The sequence below is a fragment of the Castor canadensis genome, chromosome 8, assembly GCF_047511655.1.
Source record: "Castor canadensis chromosome 8, mCasCan1.hap1v2, whole genome shotgun sequence".
NCBI classification, from domain to species: Eukaryota; Metazoa; Chordata; class Mammalia; order Rodentia; family Castoridae; genus Castor; species Castor canadensis.
Genome location: NC_133393.1, coordinates 38,004,546 through 38,027,153, shown reverse-complemented (window position 1 = coordinate 38,027,153; position 22,608 = coordinate 38,004,546). Strand labels below are relative to the sequence as shown.

General features: G+C 37.9%; 1 protein-coding gene across 3 annotated transcripts in view; it reads left to right on the top strand.

The window, feature by feature from the left end:
* Cap2 (cyclase associated actin cytoskeleton regulatory protein 2) overlaps positions 1-22,608 on the top strand; it is a 157,956-nt gene that overhangs the window by 34,865 nt on the left and 100,483 nt on the right. For all 3 annotated transcript variants that reach the window (XM_074082840.1, XM_074082841.1, XM_074082839.1), the window contains one exon: positions 18,484-18,561. In XM_074082840.1, the coding sequence (XP_073938941.1) occupies positions 18,484-18,561 (78 nt within the window). The remainder of the gene's footprint in view (positions 1-18,483; positions 18,562-22,608) is intronic.

Genomic DNA, 22,608 nt, shown 5'->3' with positions numbered 1-22,608 from the left:
GTGTGTCCTTTCAGAGTGTTTTTTTGAAAATACATTTATTCTGATATTGCCCATTGTCACTTAAAGGTCACTTCATTATATATACAGTTTTATGCTGTTTCCTTCACTTAACATTGTTCCAAAGATCTGTTCTATCAGTATTACAGAGTGTCCTTGTCTTTTATACTCCATAATACTCCTCTGTGTAGCTGTATCACAGTTTATTTGACCAGGCTCTTGTTGCTGACTTTAGGTTGCTTCTACTTTCTACTCCTTTGCTACAGTGCATAACTTCCACAAACATACTTTCCTAGCTGTATCTTGCTTCCTTTCTTTAGTTGTTTACTTTTCTTGATAGTATATTTTCAGTTGATGATCCAGGATTCTATAGGTATGCAATTCTTTTCAAATAGTAATTGATTTAACTCTTCCTTTCTAATTTTTATATCTTTAATATCCTTTTTTTTTCTAGCACCTTTAAGATAGTATTAATAAAATATTGATAATGCCTTATCTTTTAATGGGAATATCAGCCTATTAAATATGATGCTTGCTTGGGGCTGAAACAAAAGTGTGAATGTGTGTCTCTGTGCCCTTTTAATACCCCCACTCCCAGTGCTGGAGACTGAACCCAGGGCCTTGTGCATGGTAGGTAAGTGCTCTACCATTGAACCAATCTCCAGCCAGTGCAGTCATTTTTAATGTTGAAATATATGTCTTCTTTTTCTAAGCAAAGAAATTATTTAATTTTGTCCAGAGTCATTCTCAGTATCTAAGGAAATAAGCATATAACTTTTCTTCTTGGTCTTTAATATGATTAATTATATTAAAATATTCCTTAATGTTTAACCATTCTTATGTTTTAGTAGATTCATTATATTAAGATGACCACTCTAAACTTTCTTCTGTTTCTTTAAAAAATTTCTCACATGTGGCGAAGAGAAATATAAAGTTTTCTGGGTCAGATGAGAGCTAATTTGTTCAAGAAAAGTATGTAGCCTTTTAAAATCCTTATGTACTTATAAGCTTTATTACTTCTACATTATTAAATACCAAAGCCATTAAATACCTTTCTTATGCTAATTCCATTTATATATACAGTACATCCTTATGTCAGATCTTCTGTCCAAATAAAAACAAGTTGTTCTATCGCAGAGTCATCATTCAACTGTTAGGAAACAGACTTGAAGTGTCACTTTTGAGAAAACAGTTCAAATTCACTTAAAGCTAGCATTTACATTTTTTTCTATTTCACACATTATCTGAATTTTTCAAATTTGAAATAAAAAGTCAATAATAATGTGCAAGAGTTGTAATGAACCTTGTTTCCTTCACTTCTTTCATAACTGCTTATGCCTGTATTAACAAATTAAGCAGTGAGAGGAAGAACCTCCACAATGAAGTCAGTCTTTATTGGCCTATTTTCAGGAACAGATTCTTTAGGGGCAATTGAATTCTTTGGTTGAGTAAGTCAGATAAAGCTGAATCCTCACCAGAACTGCTGAATTTAAAAGAGACTCCTACTCTCCATAGAACTCTTGATGCAGTGAATGGAATATCACACTGGGTGAAGGAAACCCGGGTTGTACTTCCAACGTAGCCGTGAACTTGCTTCACAGCTGTGGATAAGGTTCTTAACGCTCTGCACTTTGAATCCTCACATAATGATTGGTGATGACCACCAGGAATCTTATGGAGTGACAGTCCTGGTTCTCCCTTTCTGCTCTGTGTTCACTGGTGCAAGCAAAATGGAATGGCCGGTATACACAGGAACAAATTTTAAGGGTGCCTGGTTGGTTGGATATAAGCATGTCACCCTTGGTACTTCTTCACCTGCACCTGGGAAGAAAGTAGATTAATGAGAGTCTCTGGTGAATGGCGTTGCTCTATGTAAAAGTATTATGAATCTCCAGTTCTGTCCATGTCAGAAGTTCCTGTAAGTGACCAACAATTTCTCTCCTAACATTTTCTCCTCAAAAATACCCTTGCATTAGATTACTTCCAATGTCAGAAGTTAGTCATGCTGCCCCAAACTGCAAAATAGATGTCCTTTCCCTTATCTATGCCCTTACATATTTTCCCCATCGTTCTTTCTTTCTAAAATGATGTCAGTAGTTGAAACATTTGTTGTTATTTCTATCTAGACTTCAGGATAACTTAACTGGTTCCCTGTGGGCTACTTTGGCATTAATACTTTCTCCAAAAGTAACGATCTCTTTACATTCTGATTCTATTTAGATTATCTTATTATGACCCCAGGAAACACAAACACAAACACACACACACACCCCATTCACTCAAGAGTTCTTCATAGTATTATCTTAGCTACATATAAGGGAAAACAGTATCAGTCAAATGTCTGGAGGCTCTGCCCATGAATCACTCTGATTCTAGGAAAATGCGTTTCCAGATTTGTTACTACGTATACGGTAAGAACAAAATATGCTTTCCCGGCTTGAGTGGATTTTCTTCCCTTCTAGTTTTATTTATTTATTTGTATATTTGGTTTTTGGAACAGTCTCGCTATGTATTCTAGGCTGGACTCAAACTCACAATCTGCCTATCTCAGCCTCCTGAGTGCTAGCACTACCATGCCCAGGTCTCCAGTTGTGTTTAGATTGTGGTTTAACACTGCTAATTTTAAAGCATGACCATTTATATAATTTATATATATATATAATATAATTATATAATATATATGACTTGTAATATATATATTACAAGACAAATCCCTTTTTAATATATCAAATATAAAATGTTTTGGTGATATAAGAGAACAGGGTATTCAGTGAACTAATGATTTGTCACTCACATGAGTTGCTATACAAATATTTTGCCTTTCAGAAAACTCTTCTGAAAGGAAATATTTAAGATAGTAAGGTATGTAGAATGCTGATATTTGACTTTCATCTGCTTCAGTTCGAACAAATTATTATACAGGGAAGGTAGTATGGTTTATAGCTTGTGGCCCACCTGTTGAGTGCTGGGATTTGTTGTAAGTTAATAGAACCATGCTGTTTTCTCTAGCCCTTTCAATGATAGCACCATGCCCAGGGCAAATGGGTAATAAATATTTGCTAAATGAATGAACAAAAATGAATATTTAAGTGTATGAAGCCAAATTATTAATGTATAATTGAATCAATTGATGGTTGAATTTAACATGGCTGACAATTTGGGGTCTGTTTTGTTTTTAATGTATTTTATTTTTGAATTATCATGTATTAATAAGATGAGGGGATTTCATTGTGATAATTCCATACACACATACAGTGTACCTTGAACAAGTTCACCCCCTCCATTGCATTCCTATTCCCTCTCCCTCTCTTCCTCCCCTTTCAATGTTTGGTGGATTTTGTTATGCTGTCTTGATATGTAAAATGTAGCATAATTCTATCCTTTTCCCCTCTCAGTATCCTTTTCTTTCTCCTCCCCCTCCCTCTTATACATTCATATCCCATTATTGTTGTTACCATCATCATCATTTTAGGTCTAGGTTCATGGCTGATAATTTGAATCAAACCGAATTTAAACTAGCAGTTAAATCAAGGCCAGGTTTTAAGACATATATCTGCAAGTGAAACATTAAGAAACATAGACAAGGGCTGGGGGCATGGCTCAAGTGGTAGAGCACTTACCTAGCAAGCAATATGTCCTAGGTTCAATCCCCAGTACCACCTGGGAGAAAATAAGGGGGGGGAAGGAAGAAAGGAGGGAGAGAAGAGAAGGAGGGAAGGAAGGAGAAAAGAAAAAGAAACTGATGATTAAATTACTGTGTCTCTCAGACCTATGCTGAACACACACACACACACACTGAATTTATGAAAGCCCTGACAATTGTACCTAGTACCTCCCTGGATCTCTTCTATCTCATTCCTGTTTTTATAGTTGAGGAAAATGAGCCATTGAAAGACAGGGCTCTTAGGCAACTTAAGAAAGCAAGATGAGAATTCTTAAGTAATGAGTAAATCCATCAATATATTGACTTGTAGCCACTGCCAATAGAAGTCCTATGAGCTCTATCTGAGACAAGATATTTTTGTGAACCTTACTATGAGTATTTTAAACTGAAGGTCAAGGTTAAAAAAAGAAATAGAATTTGTTTGGCTTTCTGTTTGCACTGAGTTTTGGCATGTTGCTTTTTCCTCAATCATTGAAGTTCAAAGTGATAGAGATCAAGCAAGAAATAACTCTGGAGACTGAAAGTGCATGTTGAGAAATTAAGTTTTTGGCTGCGATTTCACTATGTATTTCCGATAATCAAATTTCCCTGCTTTTAAGAGTCTTCAGCTGAATTTATATAATTGTAAGCAGGTAGGTAGAAAGTGAAATTTTCAGTAGTTTGTCTCAATATATCCAAATACAGACTGTCTTAAACTTTTCAGGGAGACCTCTTTTTCCAAAATTCATTTGTAACTTAGTTCTTAGAAACTTGGGAATTATTTTCCCAAGCCCTAATGTAGACCATGGACGGTTCCATTTCTACGCAAGTACACAGATGAGCACAGGTCCCAGAATAATGTACAGATGGCACCATCCAGAAACTATTTACTAAGTACAGAAATTGTAAGACCTTGAAGACTTTTAATAGCAACTGAACAGAGTGATTTGAAGTCTCCTAAATTTCATAAATGAAAAAACTGGGACTTATACTTTGTATGTCGGGGGGTGGTTAATTTCATTTTTCTAGTAAGGCATTTTATTTTACCAAGGTGTCCAGTCTGTGGTAGATGAGACATTGAAAAGAAAAACCTTCATGATAAGTTTCTAAGCAACACTGGTATAATGCAAAATACTAGGAAAAGAATTCTTCTGCCATGCTTTTAGTTAAATGAATCAGGAAAACAATAACATTAAAAGGAAAATAGTCATTTATTATGAATGCTGGTACCCAAGGGAATGTATTTCATTATAGGAAGAAAAATGGGAATTTTAAGGGAGATTCTGCATACTTTCTGCTGAAGTCGAACCTGCTTCCCTTCTATTTCCACTACCAAACAGTGTTTTTCTTTTTCTTTATATGTGTGTAGTTACATGCTTTGATACTTAGCAGCCATGTAGGGTTGACCTGGGAATTCACAAGTGGCACAAAGATAGGAAAAGAGATTTTCTTAGGGTAAACTAACAGGAATTGAAGAAAAGAACTCTTCTTTCAGTAACTTTCAGTAACTATTTAATTTTAGTAACTACTGCTTACTGAATGGAATTACTGGAAACCAGTGTGGCAAAGAAGAGAGAGCATGAGCTTGAGATTCACATAGACCTGATGCAGTCCTACCGTACCCCTCACTAGATGCCTGGCCACAGCAGGTTACCCAGCCTTCCTGGGGTTTGCCTTTGTTTGTTTTAAATCTTGAATGCTATCTATGTTAAAGGGCTCTTCTAACGATCAAGTGAAATAACATCAGTAACCAGGCACAGTGCCTGACACACAGCAGTCCCTCAACAAATGCTAGTTATCTTTCCTCTTTACAATTAGTTGTTTATCTTACTAAAAAATATGGAGAATGAACATATGGTAGGGGAATAAAGTTGATCTTTCATGGCTAGAAAAGTTAACAAAGAATCAGATTTTTCTCATTCATTGACCATGTCTACACAGCAGTAGTAACCCATCTAGACTGAGGTCTCACTGGGTCCCATTCTCCATGAATGGATGCCAGGCACTGTGCAGCCCTGCAGTCAAGCTTTGTGGTTTTGGTGATGCTTCTTGATGTTCATAGTTTCTCCTTTCTTTGTTTTTTATTGCTCAGTGAACTCCCTTTTAGGTAATGCCCAGATTCCAAGATCTTTTTCTTCTAACACCAAATACTCCTTTCTTCCTTTTCTGATGATAACTGTCACATACACTTATTATAAAAAGTTCAAAAGAGATGAACATTTGCAAATAAAAGCTTTTTGTAATCCCACCCCCCAAGAATAACCACTGTCAGTAGTGAATATTCTTCCAGACTTCATTTTTAATAAGGCAGCTCTTTCTTAGTGCTTCTGTTGTAATAAAGGCTCCTCTTTGTAGGTAATGACTGGCTTAGTCCTTCTCAACCAATTTTCTACATGAGGATGCATGCAAAGTTGGACAAGAAAATGGTTTAAATAACACAAAGTGAAAATGCTTGACATCATAGAACATTCTAGGATAAGGAATACTTTGTTGTCTGATTTTTTGAGTAGTCTTAAAGCAGCAAGCATCCTTTATTTGTACAGACCCAAGAATCATCAGCCACTAAGTCATTGTTGGTTTCTGAAGTTAAAAGATTTTGTTTAAACATGTTGATAAAGTATTTTAGATTTCTTAAGTGTTAGAAAAACAAGTTAGAGAATTTGGAAAGGGGCCAATCTGCTAAGTATTTTGTAGCCTACACAATGATTGAATTTGGAAATGAAGTTAATTTAGGAAAATGGTTTTGTTCAGAATATAAACTTGCAACAATATTCCTGCCTGTCAGAAAAGCAAATGGATTTAAGCATACAATGGTATTTTCTTTTTTTTCCTAATCCCATGTCCTGAGAAATACTCAAGGTTTTTAACTCTTTCAAATCTTTGATTTTTTTAAAATAGAAATTGCAGTAATGAGTTATTTAGAAGAGTTCTATGTTGAGGCTTTAAAATTACAATGCTTGGTGTATGTTACAGATTTTACACTTTTCTGTACATACAGTTTTTTTGTAATCTGCTTATTTAACTTAGACCATATGTTCTGAGCCTCCTTCCATGTCAGTCATTTGAGGCCTATATTGTCATTTGTTACAGCTGTATAGCATTTTGCTGCATGGTTAAACCATAATTGATTTACACAGTCACAGTTCTCTGTAGGCACAATAGTGTGTGTACAAGAGTGGAGGGCCCCAACTAAGTTGAAACAAGTGAACCCCCTCCCCAAGATATGACCCTGAGAGAGCACTCTTCAGGTTCCTTGCTAGTGTACTCCTGGTTCTGTCCTTAGAAAGGTGGTCATTTGGTATATTTATAATCATTTAAACATTTGTGACATTTGACCAAATTGTAGTGGACATCCTTATACAGGCATTATTTTATAATTATACAATATTTTCTCAAGGAAAATCCCTATAATTGGAAGTGCTAAGCCAATGGCAAGTGCTCCCTACTACTTATTGCCAAATTGCCCACCACCACCACCACACATACACCTTGTTGCACTGATCCATACTCTCACAGTGGCTGAAAGGGCTTTAGACTATTTGTAATAATTAGGCATAAAAGAAAATAATAGTTTTAGGAAAACAATGCATGATTTCAGTGCACATTAATGTTCATAACATTTGATGTTTAAAACTACTTTGCCCTCTGTAGGACAGGCAAGAAAGCAAAAACAATTCAAGTAAATCATCCATTTTGCAAAAGAAAGGCATTAATCAGTTATACTTTGGATTTATTCAGTATGCCAAGAAATTTGTTTCAATTTTTTTAACTTGGGTTTGGGTAGGACATGTGTCAGATGGGGCTGGTAGGATGTTGAGGTCACCTTAACTGAAACCAGTAATATGACTGAGATACATAATAGAATATTCCAGTCTTAGATGTAGAAAAAAATATGTTGGCTCTGTTCCTTAGTGTCAGAAACATGCACTGAGACTGATGTAAATACTTTTGTGAGCAGGAAGTTTCCATGGCAACAGTCCTATTAATGAAGAATAAACCTCATTTATTAGCATTGCCTGAATGATTTTTTTTTATAAAATGTACCTAGTAGTCTAACATTGACATTCTCAGTCTATCTACTCATTTCTCCTTTCCAGACTGCAAAACTATTTAGTTCTATTCAATCAGCATGCCTCCTTTCTCTGCCAATGAGAGCCAAACTGAAGAAAGAAAAATCAGTAAACTCTAAGGGCAATAAAAATATTAATTTATAACAATTACCTAATATAAAATTATTGCCTTTTTGATATATTGCTTTAGCTAAGGCAGAACTTGAAATTGACTATGACTTGGTTGGTATTTGAGTAGGCCATAGTCTTTAAATTAACTCATCTTTATGATTTAATGGAGTATTGCCAACATATTTTTTAAGTAAGTGAAGTGTGACATTACTGCTTCCTTCCCTTAGTCAGACTGTAAATTTAGACTCCATTTTATTGTGCACACACATAGGATGCTTCAAAAAGACAGCTGTGGCTGAGTTGTAGGCTCAGTGAACTCTCTGTGGTCTTGAAGAGCCAGAGAGCATGTTAAGGAGATATTGGTTGGAGGTGACTGAAGACTAAGTTCTGTGCTTCCTGGAGTGTAGAGAGAAGGAAATCTTTTCTCCAAAAAGAATACATTCTCCTTCTCATTCTCTTTTTTGAATGAGAGTGCTTCTTGTTCAGACTGACCAAATAGAAACTTACCTTTTCAACCCTGGGTTGGTGATACTGACAGGCCCGTCCTGTCCACATTGTATGTTTTTGTCTGTTTCATACGATGAACACTTATTACTCACATGCACTAATTATTCTCTATTTTCACATCTTGTTTCCCCTGACTTTTACCTGATGCACATAGCAGGTACTCAAAGTATTTTTTATTATAAAATTAAATAATTAATAAGTTTCTGTTTTACTCAGTTATAGCTTTTGGTTAAACTTTTTTCTGATGCAGGAAAATTTGACAATCAATATATGAAGAACAGAACAAAAAGCATGTATACTCTCACTACCCAGAGATAAAGTCTATAGATATCCTGGCATATTCATGGCATTAAAAAAAAAATCTTACCCGTTCATTGTAGTGCTGTTTACTACTCCAGAATCACACTGTTGTCTGTACTGGACATACATATGGGGGGCAAGTGACACATGCTGTAGAAATGATGAGGTCAGGTGTAGTCGGGGTAAAACACCTGTCTCACCCTGACAATTTCAGCAGTCGATCTGATTTCTTAATTCTTAGCTTGAGACTGTGTTACTGGCAAGGCAGATTTTGCTCTAAGAACAAGTTTTAGCACAAGCAGATGTACAAGTTTGTTGATGGTAATTCTGGCTTGCATGTCTGTGCCCTTTCTTCTGGCACTGGGAAGAAAGAGAGTGGTTTCCCAAACTTATTATGCAAAATAGGCAAAAGTCCGTGGGAACCAAAAAAGTCGTAGTTAAGAAACATTCCGTACTTGTAAGTTTTATTCTTGGCTGTGACAGCATGAGGGGGGCATTTAGGGTGTTGTTTCAGCCTCCTCCTAATCTTTCTTATCTCCCTCATGCACCCCACCCCCCAATAAATACAATGATAATAACAAAAATAAACCCAAAGAATAAGTCTTATGCAATGAAGGTGAATGCATCTGTCTTTAGAGAATTTTGCTATTTTTAACAATTCAGGTGAAAACAGAGTGCTTATCACACAGTCCCTTAATGACCTCCTCACATCACAGTCCCACGCTCATTTCCACCAGACAACTGCACCTATGTGGTATTTATAACACCTCACCTCACCCACAGTGTACCCCCCAATACACACATGATGGGGAGATGTTCTGTCACCAAGAGAATGAGGCTGGGATGAACATTCGATAATGTTGCCTAGAAATTGAAGCTAGAGTTTTTCTTATTTGGAAAAAACAAAGTGGATGGGAGCAAACATTTTAACTCTCAGGTCTGGTAGCTAAGGTTGGAAGGATAAGGAGGTTTTCTAGTTTTTTCATCACCTACTCATAAGTCAACATTTGTTGGGTTTAACATTCTGTGATTTACACTCTGACCATGCCATCCTGTTTCTCTCTCTCTCTCTCTCTCTCTCTCTCTGTCTCGTCAATACTGGGGTTTGAACTCAGGGCCTCATGGTTGCTAGGCAAGCACTGTACCACTTGAGTCATGCCTGTCCCCAGTCCTTTTGCCTTTATTTTCCATATAAGCATCTCATACTTTTGCCCAGACTGGCTCAGACCATAATCCTCCTACCTCTGTCTCCCAAGTAGCTGGGATTACAAGTGTGAACCACCACACTTGGGCTGCTCAGCAGTTCTTAAGCACCTGTTATGCACCAGGTGATGTGTAGGGTGGGGACAGAGATTTGAAGAGGGAGGTAGGACTTTGAAATTGACACTTGGGAGGTTTATAGTAGAAGAAAATGGTACAGAATCTTGCAGGACATGAAACACTATTGATGACTTCAGAGAACCTCTCTATTCAGGATCAGAAAGTATAGACAAAGAAACTGCTTCCTACCTTGCCATTACTGTTTCAGTCCATGATGAGTATCAATTAGGCATCGAGGTAAACACAAATACCCATGGAATCCACTTCTATTCTTGACTCTTTAGGGACTAACAATGTCACCAAGGAAGCAGGAAGATGTTGTTCCACCAGATTAACCCACAGTGGTAATTAGTATGTAATTAAAGAACAATAACCCCAGGCTGGGAGACCTGACTCTAATCCTACACTTGTCTACCAGCCTTGGGAAATTCACTAACTTCTCCAAGTCTTATTTCTTCTTCAGAGAGGTAAGAGAGCTGTGTGAGGCAGGCTCTGGGTATATACATTCATTTCTTGCCCCAGGGCATTTTCAGGCAGAGTTCTGGGTGCTTAGGAGACCACCCTGACTGGAACGGAGAGTGCTTACAGAAGAGTCGTGGCCCTAATGTAGATAAGAGTGTGATCGTGCAAGGCTTTGTAGGCCAGGCAGAATTCTGGGCTTTATCCAAGGCCTTTATAAGAAATGAAAACCCTTGAAGTGATTATAGGAAAGTCAGCATCCAAGCGCTCACTGTGTGTGGGGAGATCAAGAAGCATTCTTTTCTTGGCCTGCAGCAACTCTCCCAAACACCATTAGCACATTTTTACTCAGAGCTCTTGTTTTCTTTCCTTTTACTCCTCTTCTGTACTCTCCCATTACCTCGGCTGTCCTGTACTGACACAGAGCAAAGTGCCCATGTGATTGTTTTATAAATACTTCTGGGTGGTGATAGCTCCCATGACTGGCCTAGCTCATGCCCACTTTTCACTTCCATTAGACAACTCATTGCAGCTTCCAAGTCAGTCTTGCTGACATTTTTCAAAACAGCACTGGCCTGGCACAATTACATTCACCTGTCATGATCTGCTTTATTCTCACTCATTTTTTGCCAAACCTTCCTGTTTTCTAGTGCTTTCAGTCTCTTCCTTTGTCAATAAAAGAGAACTATAAATAAGGACTTATGAATTCTTGCTTCTGACTTTGTCACTCACTGGTAATGTGACCTTGGGCAAAGAACTTCATTTTCTTCTAGACCTTCGTCTCTTCACTTGAAAAAAATGTAAGGGTTGAATGAAAAGAGCCCCTTTGGATGGGCTGATTGTGCGCTTTCAAAGTAAATGCCTTCTGAGTAATCTCGCTAACTCAGCTAATGAAAATGATATAGAAATGAGATGCAAAACAAGTGACATATCATTTGGCCCTGTAATTTTCCATGTATGGTCTGGACATTTGAAACATGGGCTTTAATTGAGAACTTGTTAGAAATGTGCATTCTTGGATCCGCCCAAATCTCCTGATTCAGAAACTCATTGGGGTGGGACTTTTAGTAAGCCCTCCAGTTGACTCTGATGCACATCCATTTTAGAGAACCATTAGCTAAAGCCTTTTTCAAGGTTAGTATGTCATCTCAAATGTCTTTCATAATCTAGTTTAGTTCAGGTTATCTACAATGTTGTTTTCAGCAAAATCAGGAAATGAATGAAAATTCTCTTTTGCATCTTATCACCTCCTTTTTTTTTTTTTTAAGTTTATTTTTGGTCTTCCTCTCATTTATCAAAAGCCTCTTTAACTCCTCATTGGCCAAAACTCAAGGGACTTCTCCTTTAGTAAAGCGTCCCGTGAAGAATAAATCAGAAAATACTGTCTCTCTGATTATAAAGTATAAGACATTGGCACACCAGTTGGGGAAGTCTATGGAGGATGGCATTGGCAGCAACCTGCCCAGGACCTGCAAGTCACACTGAGTAAACTGAGGCCCGTGACCCTGGCCTTAGTCAGAGAAAGGAGACCCCTCTCTTCACTGTCTGTCCTTAGAAAGAGGGCTATTGCATATTCCAAAAGGTCTGAAAAGGCCTTTAGCACATGCTCCCCAACTGGATGCTTTTCCCTTTTCCAAGTCTTGCCCATGCCCCCTCTCCCCTGGTTGGGACTGTTTATTTTGCCATTCGCATGGGACTTTGCAGCCTGTGGCTTTTTCAATGAAACACTGCAAAGCTCTGGTGAGTATTCAGAGATCAGTTGGGCTTCCCCAGGGCGCCAGCTCTCTCTCCCAAGAGGATTAGATAAAAATAAATCATATTTAACTGGTGCCTGCTTGCTCGTTCCCAAGGCCTGCTTTAAACTGATCGCTGGAATTCATTCTCCTATTCTTCTCCCTAGGACCACAGAATAGATGTTCTACTAACCCGTCTGTCTGAGTACCCCAGTTGCTAAAGTGCTGATGGATAGACTTCAGATAAAATGCACAGCCTTGATTATTACCAAAACGATCACTCTCTTCTCTGTACACACGTGCCCACAGGCAAATAGATGCACATGTTCCCCCACAAAGGTCACCAAGGCGCTCAGAGCCCTGCATGCATGTGATGGACAAACTCAGCAAAAACTCTCAATTATTTGTTGTTCCTGAAAGTCCCTACGTTTGGCTTTTTCTTTCACAATGTTTCAAACTGCCTGAGTGAGCCAAATTCTCCCTTTCCAGTTACCAGACTCAGCAGGTTCAGTAAAATTGTTCCTAAAAAGGATGCCGTCTGATCAGGGGACTCATGGAACTTTACGGAAGGAAGAAGAGAGTAGATCAGAATATCTGAAAGGTGGAATAAAAGTCCTTTGATATGTGGACTGATGAGGTCCAAAATGAATGTGGTTTAGAGTTTGCTAATTATGTCCACAGTTTTGGGAGCCAAAAGGAGAAGGAGACACTCAAGTCCCGAGAAAACTTTTGTCTACAGAAGCAAAACAAAATAAATGTGGTTGGAAGCAAGTTAGCTAGGTATCCAGACATTCTCCACCCCAGCCTCAACCCCTATTGTTGAGTGAAAGGCCATTTGCAGGAAGAGACTAATTAGCAAAATTGCCCATCTTCACTAATCAGACCTGCCAGAAAATTGCTCTATTAGCAACAGGCTTAATCGAGCAATTGTTCCTAGGGAAAGTAAAAAAAGGCTAATGACAATGTTCATCTTAGGATAACTACAAAAATATTGTTAATGCCACCTCTGAGCTACAATTTCAATTCTAGAAGTCAGGCCATCCCAAATCACTATTCCCATGGCAACAATAACTCAGTGGTCTCCACAAGTCTCATCATAGATGGGAGATGATATTTCTATATTATCACTGTGGGGAGACGTGCAGTCATTTTATTTATATACAAGCTATGGAAAGTTGTATTTTATAGCCTTCTTTTGAGGTAATGTAGTCATTACAGATTGACAGAAGTCCTTCTGAATCACTGAAAATATATGTTCTGATATTTGGAAAAATACTTATGCAACTCCAGCCTTCACATTCACAATTCATAATGGCCTCCAGGACAATGAAATTTGAAAACTATTCTTCCCTGAAAGCTTAGGTTTTTGACCAATATAGTCCCAGCAATCAAGTGGCCAGGGCAATGAGAAGGGAAGCTAGTATATTTCAAAATGGTTTTGAGAAAAAACACTCATTTAAACACTTCTAAGATTTAATATGCTATGTTGATGATGGCTAAATTTGTGATTTTAAATGTTTCAGTGGTGACCAGTTTTGGTTTGTTTTCATGCATTTTTTTTTTCTTAGTGGAAAAAAAATCTTAGATAAGAAATAATGAGAAAAGTTAAGAAAAGGTTAAGGTATTCATTTCAGTAAATATTTTGGAAAAATTGTAGATGGTAAAAGTGATAATGAGTGGAATGATAACAACTAGGCCTTTCCTATTTAGTTAATATACTTATTAACTAAATTATATATAATAATATAATATGACATATTTATATATTTATCATAATATAATAAATATATATTATAATATATTTATTATAATATAATATGTCATATTATATTATTATATTATATACAATAATATATATAACAAACAAAAAAACTCCCTTATTGTGACCAAACAAACAAAAAAAGCAATACATGTCATAACTGATAGCTGAGAAAGTTTGGTTCCTAACTCTCATTTCCCCTCACTTTTCCATCTCTTAAAAACTTGTCTTTGAGGACATGAAATTAGGAAAGGAGAAAAGGAAACAAGCAAGAAAAGCATGGGTTTTTCTTATTTTCTTTTTTTTTTTCTTTTTCATGTGTAGACATATAAGCTTCATGTCTAAGTTTTGAATTGCAGAAGTGATCTAAAATCTGAGCGGACCACTCCACTTGAATGGAATATGAACCAAGTAGATGGAGTGAATCCTGATTTAGGCCACTTAACAAATTCCCAAGAGTTGGACACGGTGGGACACACCTGTAATCCCAGTCCTTGGGAGGCTGAGGAAGGCCAGCGTGGGCTACATAGAGTTCCAGCTGTGCTTGCTTGACATAGTGACACTGCCTCAGGAAAAAAAAAAAAATCCCAGCATGCACAACACCCAAAGACTCAAGTAAAGACTGAACCTCACCTCTGCTGAGCTCTTTCTTTCCTGTCCCCTCTTTCATCAGGGCATAGCAGAGGAAACAGAACAGAAAGCATTTCATGAATGAGCAGGATGGAAAGAATTGGCATGGAGCTACAAATAGTGTGTTGGAATAGACCATAGTGTGTTGGAATAGACCATAGCATGCAAAGTAGACTGAAAGCTCACCCTTTGGGTTATTTTTCAGTTATTGAAACACAATAACTGAGGAAAGAATTATTTTGGTCCATGGTTTCAGAGGTTTTGGTTCACAACCAGTTGACACCATTGTTTTTGGTTCTGTGATGAGATAGCATATCATAGCAGGAGTGTGTGGCAGAGGAAGCTGCTCACCTCATGGTCAGGAACAAAGGAGAGAAATGAGGCAGAAGAGACTAAGGTGCTACATTCCCCACAAGGTCATGACCTCAGTGTTCTAAAGATCTCAGTGTTCTAAAGCATGGGCTTTTGAGGGACATTACTTATAAGCAGCAGAAAGAGATTCCTCACAATGGCTTACAAAGAGTACAACTCTTAGAATCTGATAAAAGTATAAAGTAATTTTAAAATACCTTAAGGACAAGGTGATAAAATAATAAGAACGGGGCTGCACAGGGTGGTTTATACCTGTTATGCTAGCTACTTGGGAGGCAGAGATCAGGAGGATCATGTTTTGAGGCCAGGCAAAAAGTTCACAAGACCCCATTTCAACCAGTGGTTGTGTGTGGTGGCACATACCTGTCATCCCAGCTATATGGAGAAGCACAAATAAGAGAATCACGGTTCAGACTGGCCTGGGCATAAAGTGAGACCCTATCTTAAAACTAACCTCAACATGAAAAAGGACTGAAGCTCAAGTTGTAGAGCACCTACCTACCAAGCCCGTGGCCCTGAGGTCAATCTCCTTTACTGCTCACAACAACAATGATAACTATAATAATAAAGAAATAATTCTTCAGGTATCAACCAGAACAAGTCAATTTCCTACAGGGGAGAAAAATATCAAGGTGGGCTCAGACTTCTCCATCATCACATCTTGAATCATGCTTTCCAAAATGGGACCTGAGGATGGGAAAGCTAGCCAAGATGTTAAAGTTTGACGACCAAAGGGAAACATGCATAAATGTGAAAGAATAAAGAACTCTGAGACCTTGTTGAACAAAATACTTGATAATGAGGGTCCAGCCAATGACAAAACATGCCAAAATAACTCAGAAGTGGTGAATCCATGATGACAACTGCTGTTTGTTTAAATGTAGAACTATTACACAGCCATGGAAATTAGTGTTCAGGTGTAATATAAATGCCACAAATTGAGCAAAATAAAAATTATAACTAGAAAATATGGAAGATAGGGGACCAGAGACAGAAAAAGAGTCAAGATGTTCTCATCTTTCCCAGCAAGCAATCAGTACTATCCAAAATTATGACATTGTGTTTGAAAAGCAATCACATAGTTATTCCAATCTGTTTCCATTTTATAATCTTTTGTTGCCTTGGAATGATCATTTTGAACATAATAACTATTATACTGTGGAATCTTTTCTCTGAAGTTTAATAATCTTTTTTTCTTTTTCATCTCTACTATTCAACTATAGTTAAAATGCATGCTTTTCATCTTTAAAAAATTAGCACTGGGTGTGGTCCCATTTTGTATATTTTCTTTTCTTTTTTTGTGTGATGGATCAGACTCAGGACCTTGTACATGCTAAGTGAGTACTCTTTCTATCACAGAACTTAAAATCCCAGTTCTCTTTTCATGTATTCTTTTTTAAAAATAGTTTATCTTTGAGTTAGCATACATTAACTGTATAAGGGGATTTCATTGTGAGGATTCCATATGTGCATACAGTGTACCTTGAACAGGCTCACCCCTTCCTTTACACTTCGCCCCTCCCTCCTCGCCCTTTTCAGACAGTGCTTGGTGGGTTTCATTATGCTGTTTTCATATGTCTATATGGAACCTGCTTTGGTCCTCTTTGTCTCTCAGTATCCCTTCCTTTCTCCGTTCCACCAACCCCTCAGACAGTCCCCCATTTACATTCGTGTCCCACTATTATTACTGTCATCACCATCATTTTAGGGCTAGGCTCCACAAATAAGCAAGAGCATGTGATATTTGGCTTATCTCACTCAGCATGATCTCCAGTTCCATTCATTTTCCTGAAAATGGCATAATTTCATTTTTCTTTATAGCTGAGTAATATTCCATGGATATATATTTTTTTCTTTATGCATCAATTGGGCAAAAATTAAAAATAGACTTACCTTATACACCACATCACTCTTAGGCATATACTGGAAGGAGTATAAGAGATACCTGCATATCCATGTTTATTGAAGTTCTTTTCACAATAGTCAAACTGCATATTTTTGCAAAAGGTGGTTGTAATAATGTCCATCCAAAGTTAATATGATTATTTCTAGGTTGTCAGGCACTTTTTAAAAAACTTCAATCTTGAAAACATTCTACATTAAGAAAATATTATTCCCATAAACCTAATACAAATACAGCAATATTATGAAAAACAAGTCACGCTAAGGGGAGGTCACATATGAGAGAGGAAGGGTAAAAGAAGGAAGTTAAGAAAGTAAATATGGGTGATGTACTTTCTGTACAACAATGAATACAGAATTTTTAAACCTGTTGAAATCATAAGAAGGGAACTAAGAAAGAAGAAAAGTAGAGAACCAATTTGGATTATAATACATATATACATGGAAATGTCACAAGGAAACTCCCTGTGTAGCTCTTAAACAAAAACATCTTTTTTTTTTTTTTTAAAGTCAAAGAACAGGAGGGCTGAACAGGTTTTGTTGGTGGGCGGGTGCTAGTGCAGGGGGCAAGGAGATGGGGAAAGGGTGTAGAAGGATGAATTTGGTGCAAATACTGTGTACACATGTATATAAATGGAAAAATGAGACCTGTTGAAACTAATTCCAGGAATGGGGGAAGGGAGATAAAGGAGAATGATGGATGGGTGAATTCAAGTATAGTATATTTGATACATTATAAGAACTTTTATAAATGCCACAATGTACCCCCACCCAGAACAACAATAAAAAATAAATAAATAAAAATAAAATCTTATTCCCAGCTGGCAGAGTGTCTCAAGAAGTAAACAATATGAATATTTGAAATTATGTTCTTGGTATACTTAATTAGAATTAATGAGTTAGTGAGGAGAGAGTGAGAAAGAGAAAATGTGTGGTTGAGGGAATTTCCATCTGCACACATCATTTTTGGGGGGTTGAGTTCAGATATTCCCCCCTCTACCAGGGCCCCAAATGGCATTGGAAAATCTTTTCCAGATCCATCTTGAGTAGTGATAGAAGCTATTGGCTCCAGTGAGCACATCTTCATGGCAATGGCTTAAGAGACCATTCTCTTTCCAGTAGAAGGTGTAGACCAGATTTAGGCACACTTGGAAAGAGGACAGGAAGGAGACACCATTTAAAAAAAATTGCACTTTAGGATTCAAACTTTTTGGACAGCTTTGTTGACATATAATTCACATATCCTAACAGTCACCCTTTTCATGTGTGTGATCCCATGGTTTCCGGTATACTTAACTACATCACCAAACTGCAAAACCATCACCACTGTCTGATTCTGGAACATTTTCACCACCCACATTCCCATCAGCAGTTCACTCAGTATAATGTTTTCAAGATTCACCTGTGTTGTAGCACATGACAGTGCTTTATTTCTTTTTAAGGCTGAATAATATACCATTGCATGGAACATCATATTTTATGTGTCCTTATGTAGGTTGATGGACATTTGAGCTGTTTCCACATTTTTGCTGCTATGAACATTCATTTACAAGTTTTTGTGTGAACATCTGTTTATATTTTTCTTGGGCATATTCCTAGGGGTAGAATTGCTGGGTCATATGGTAACTATTTGTTTAGGAACTCAAACATTGAAACTGCCATCCTCCTCTTTATTCACAGGCAGAAATGGTGCATGGAGCTTTCCAGGCCCAGCGGGCTTTCCTTCTGATGGCATCTCAGTACCAACAACCTCAAGAGGTAAGAGTGTATTGTGAGATACACTGCCTAGCAAGGAGGCAGAGTAAGACAGAAAATAGGGTACCAACAGAGCCATTTCCTGTCAGAGACATCCAAAAAGGAGATGTATAGCACATGGAGTTTCTGTTCATAGTATGGAACAATTTCTTCATTATTTTAGTAGATATTTAAAAATATACATGCCAATTATAAGAAAAAGGCTCCTATAATATATCTTCTTATTATTAATACATGGCCAAATTCATACTATAACAACAGGCATCACCAGTTTCAAAGGTCAATTTATTTAAGTCATCTGTATCTTGTTCTTATTATTGGTCTCAGAATTTTTTATAATCAAGTCAATGTTTAATACTAATTTTTAGTTCTGATTTTGTGCTTCTTTATTACAAAGAACTGTTTCTGTCTGTGATCATCTATAAATTCTGTGTGTGGACTTACCAACTCCTGTATCGTAAGTAGCATAGATGGTCTAAACCAGTTCTTCTCAAATGTCTGTGTTTATAGGTCATCTAGGGAGCTTCATTGCAATTTCTGATTCATTAGGTCTGGAATATGCCCCGAGATTTTGTTTTTTAATAAGCTTGTAAGTGGATGAGCACCAGTGGCTCACACCTGTAATCGTAGCTACTCAGGAGACTGAGATAAGGAGAATCGCAATTTGAAGCCAGTCTGGACAAATAAAATATTTCACAAGACCCTATCTCAAAAAGACCCATTACAAAAAAAGGGCTGATGTGCAGGCCCTGAGTTCAAGCCCCAGTACTGAAAAAAAAAAAAAAAAGGTAATGTCCAAGCTGCTGGTCCTCCAGAAATGAAGAGAGCCTTCATGAATAAGTACTCAGGCATACCCCACCTCTCCTTTCTCTGCCACCAGGTATATGGATTAACCTTTCTTAAAGATATTTAAAGATATTACAGAATTGAATGCTAACTGTAACAGTAGTGTCCATATAGTCATTTTAATAACCTTTAATCATTAAACATTAAATCAGAGCATTGCAGTGTAAGACTCAGAGTAAATTACAAAGTACAAAGGGAATAAAAATGACAAAAGCAGATATTAAGAAGACAGTGATGATTGGCCTGATTCCTTCCCGGTCACCAGGCCACCATAAAGTCTTCATCCTCTAAGCCCAGCCCCCAATCCACAAGCCCAAACCACTGATGTCATATCATGCAAATGCCTGCCTTCCCTTTTCTAACCATTCGTAATAACATTTTGACCATAATGATTGTGTACTAATGGAATTACACACAAAAAAAGTAAGTCTACTACCAGTATACCTTGTTAGATGAGAAAAAAGAATTGTTCTTTTGACTAATTTGCATCTGAAATTTGATAACAATTATGTAAATAAAAAGATAAACTGAATATTCATTATGGTGCAATAACTTAAATGTAATAGCTCGCTTTGAATTCTAAAATTAACTCCTAAAATTGAAAAGATTGAGCTGTTAATCCTAGGAATCCAGGCCTTTGATCTTCAATAGATGACACTTGGCTCCTTGAAAGTACAACAACCGAGATGCTAGCACCTCCCTGAAATAGTTGTTCCCAGCCTTGCTTTCTCAGTAACCGGGAATTTTTTATTTTTTTAATGTTATTGTCTGGATCCACTCCAAGAAGTTCTGACTTAATTGGTCTAAGGAATGGTCTTGACTTTCAGAGTTCTAGAGCTCCACAGGTGATTTTAACCTGTAACCAGAGCCGTCGATCCCACCTAAGATGGATGCGTAGCTTCCCTCTATGTGAAAAGAGGAGTTAGCACACAGTCTAGGCAGGCAGCTCTGTAGGAATGGAAATGTTCCATGTTCTAGTTTAAATGCACTTCCCTCCTTGGCCTTCTCAGCCCTTGCTTGGCAAAGAGAGAAATGAAACTAGGAAATTATAATTCTAAGTTCAACCTTAGCCTGCCTTTTCTGACTGAAGTGAGAGGAGAGGAGGTTTTAACTGAATCTTGGGTAGAAGAAGAACCGAGACTTTCCTCGCTGGGTCTCCAGAAAGTTCTTTCTCTATGCCCAGAACAAGAGCCCTGTCCACTGACCTTGCTGACCTTGCACAGTCATTCAGTAAAAATTGGATGATAATTTAACTAATGAACCAATGAACGAGTGAGGGCTGGGGGCATAGCTTAGAGGTAGAGCTTAGTATGCATGTGGCCCTAGACTCAATCCCCAGCACAGGGAGAAAGGGAGGAAGGAATGGAGGAAGGAATGACCAAGTGAGTGGATGTATTAGGACTTTGACATCCCCAAATAAACCATGGCCAAGGATACTGTGTGGCTTATCGTGTGTCTGTGCAGATTCTTGGGTATGATATCTACAGTTTCCCCTTCTTGTTGAGCTGCATTCTTGATAAAAGAGAGAGCAACTGGCTCAAAGGGAAACATACATTGGAATTGTCCAGTGAAGCTCTTATCACCAAATTCCTAGTGTAGTCGGCTTAGCAGAACTAGATGGGTCAAGTGCAAAGCAGTTTTTGTGGTGCCCACCCTCCTTTCTGATCTCCATCTACTGCTTTTTTCTCTTTACCCAGAGCACTATTCTGGAACCTTCCCAAGGTGGAAAGGCAGATTTCTGAAATTGTCACCACAATAGTGAAAAACAGTCTGTAGTCAGGCTTTGATCTTCCCTATGTGAATTTTAGAAGATACATCATAAAGAACTGAACAAAGCACATGGGATTTTTTTATGGGAGCGGTATCCTATCTTCCATGTGGCCATTTGTTCCTTCTTTCAGAAGGAAGAGTGTTAACTACTATAATTTCCACTCTCATTGCCATCCAGCAGTGGTTCTCACGCTGTAGTGTGCATGAGAACCCCCGAGGGGAGTTGTTAAATCACAGAATACTGGGCTCCACTTACACAGTTTCCACTTCAGTAGGTATTGGTGGACGCTCAGGAATTCACAGTTCTGAGGAGCCCCGGGGGTGGAGATGCTCCTGATCCAGGAGCCACGTTTTGAGGACCTGTGTTGAGAATTGAACCCACCTTTACACTTCAAACTCAACTTTATTTCAGGAGCTTCAGTATTTCACTTCTAGGTACCTCTAGATCACTACTTCTCAATCTTCATTTGAGTCACCTGAAGATCTTGTTAAAGTGCACAGTCCAGTACAGTAGGTCTGAGGTGGGGTCCACAAGTCTATGACAAATTCCCAGGTGATACTGCTGGTCTGTCACTACACCTTGAGCAGCAAGACTCAAGTCCTTGCCACTAGAAATCCCCACAAGCACAAGATCCCTTAGTAGACAAATACCAAACTTATTCTTGTCAGCTAATATTTCTGTATCATATGAGGCTGTGTTATGCCACAGTCCTGAACATTACCAAAACCGTAGTGACTTAGAACAGCAGAGGTTTACTTCTAGCTCTAAGTGTGTGACTATTCCACTTCAACTTACATTCATTCTAGTGGAGGAATTATTAAGTAATTGCTCATATAATTATTTATATGAGTTTTAATAGGGCTCTGAGAGAAAGGATAGAGAGTGACTTTTTAACAGCAGTTTTGGACACAGGGAGGAAAGATATATTAGGGCAGGAAGACCTTCCAGGTAGTGCTTTGGGTCTTCTTCTGAAGGTGACCGTTTATGCTGCTGAAGCAAAGCTAAACCAACTTTAGTGGTCATTTGTGGCCTCAGCCACATGAGACTGAGCAGGGAACCTAGTTCTGCCTTGCCCTAGATTTCTGACCTTCAGAAACTGAAGGTCAGGAAATGGGTGCTGCTTAAGCCACTACTTTGTTATGTAGCAATACAGAATCAAATTACCATGGTTCTTTCATGCTGGACTCTAAAACAATTTTTATAAGACCAGTAGGCCACAAACCAAAATGTGCCCCCTTCCTCTACTTACACCCCTCCACTTATCCTGGGGGTTATCTGAAGCCCTGACTGACAACGGTGACATTCAGTTTCAAATTTCCTTTCTCATTTTGGCATAGCACAGGAGGTCTCTCACAATTACAATTTTTCAAATTTTTCAACTATGACCCATGGGAAAAAATATATTTTGCTTCACCATCCAGTTTCACAAAACA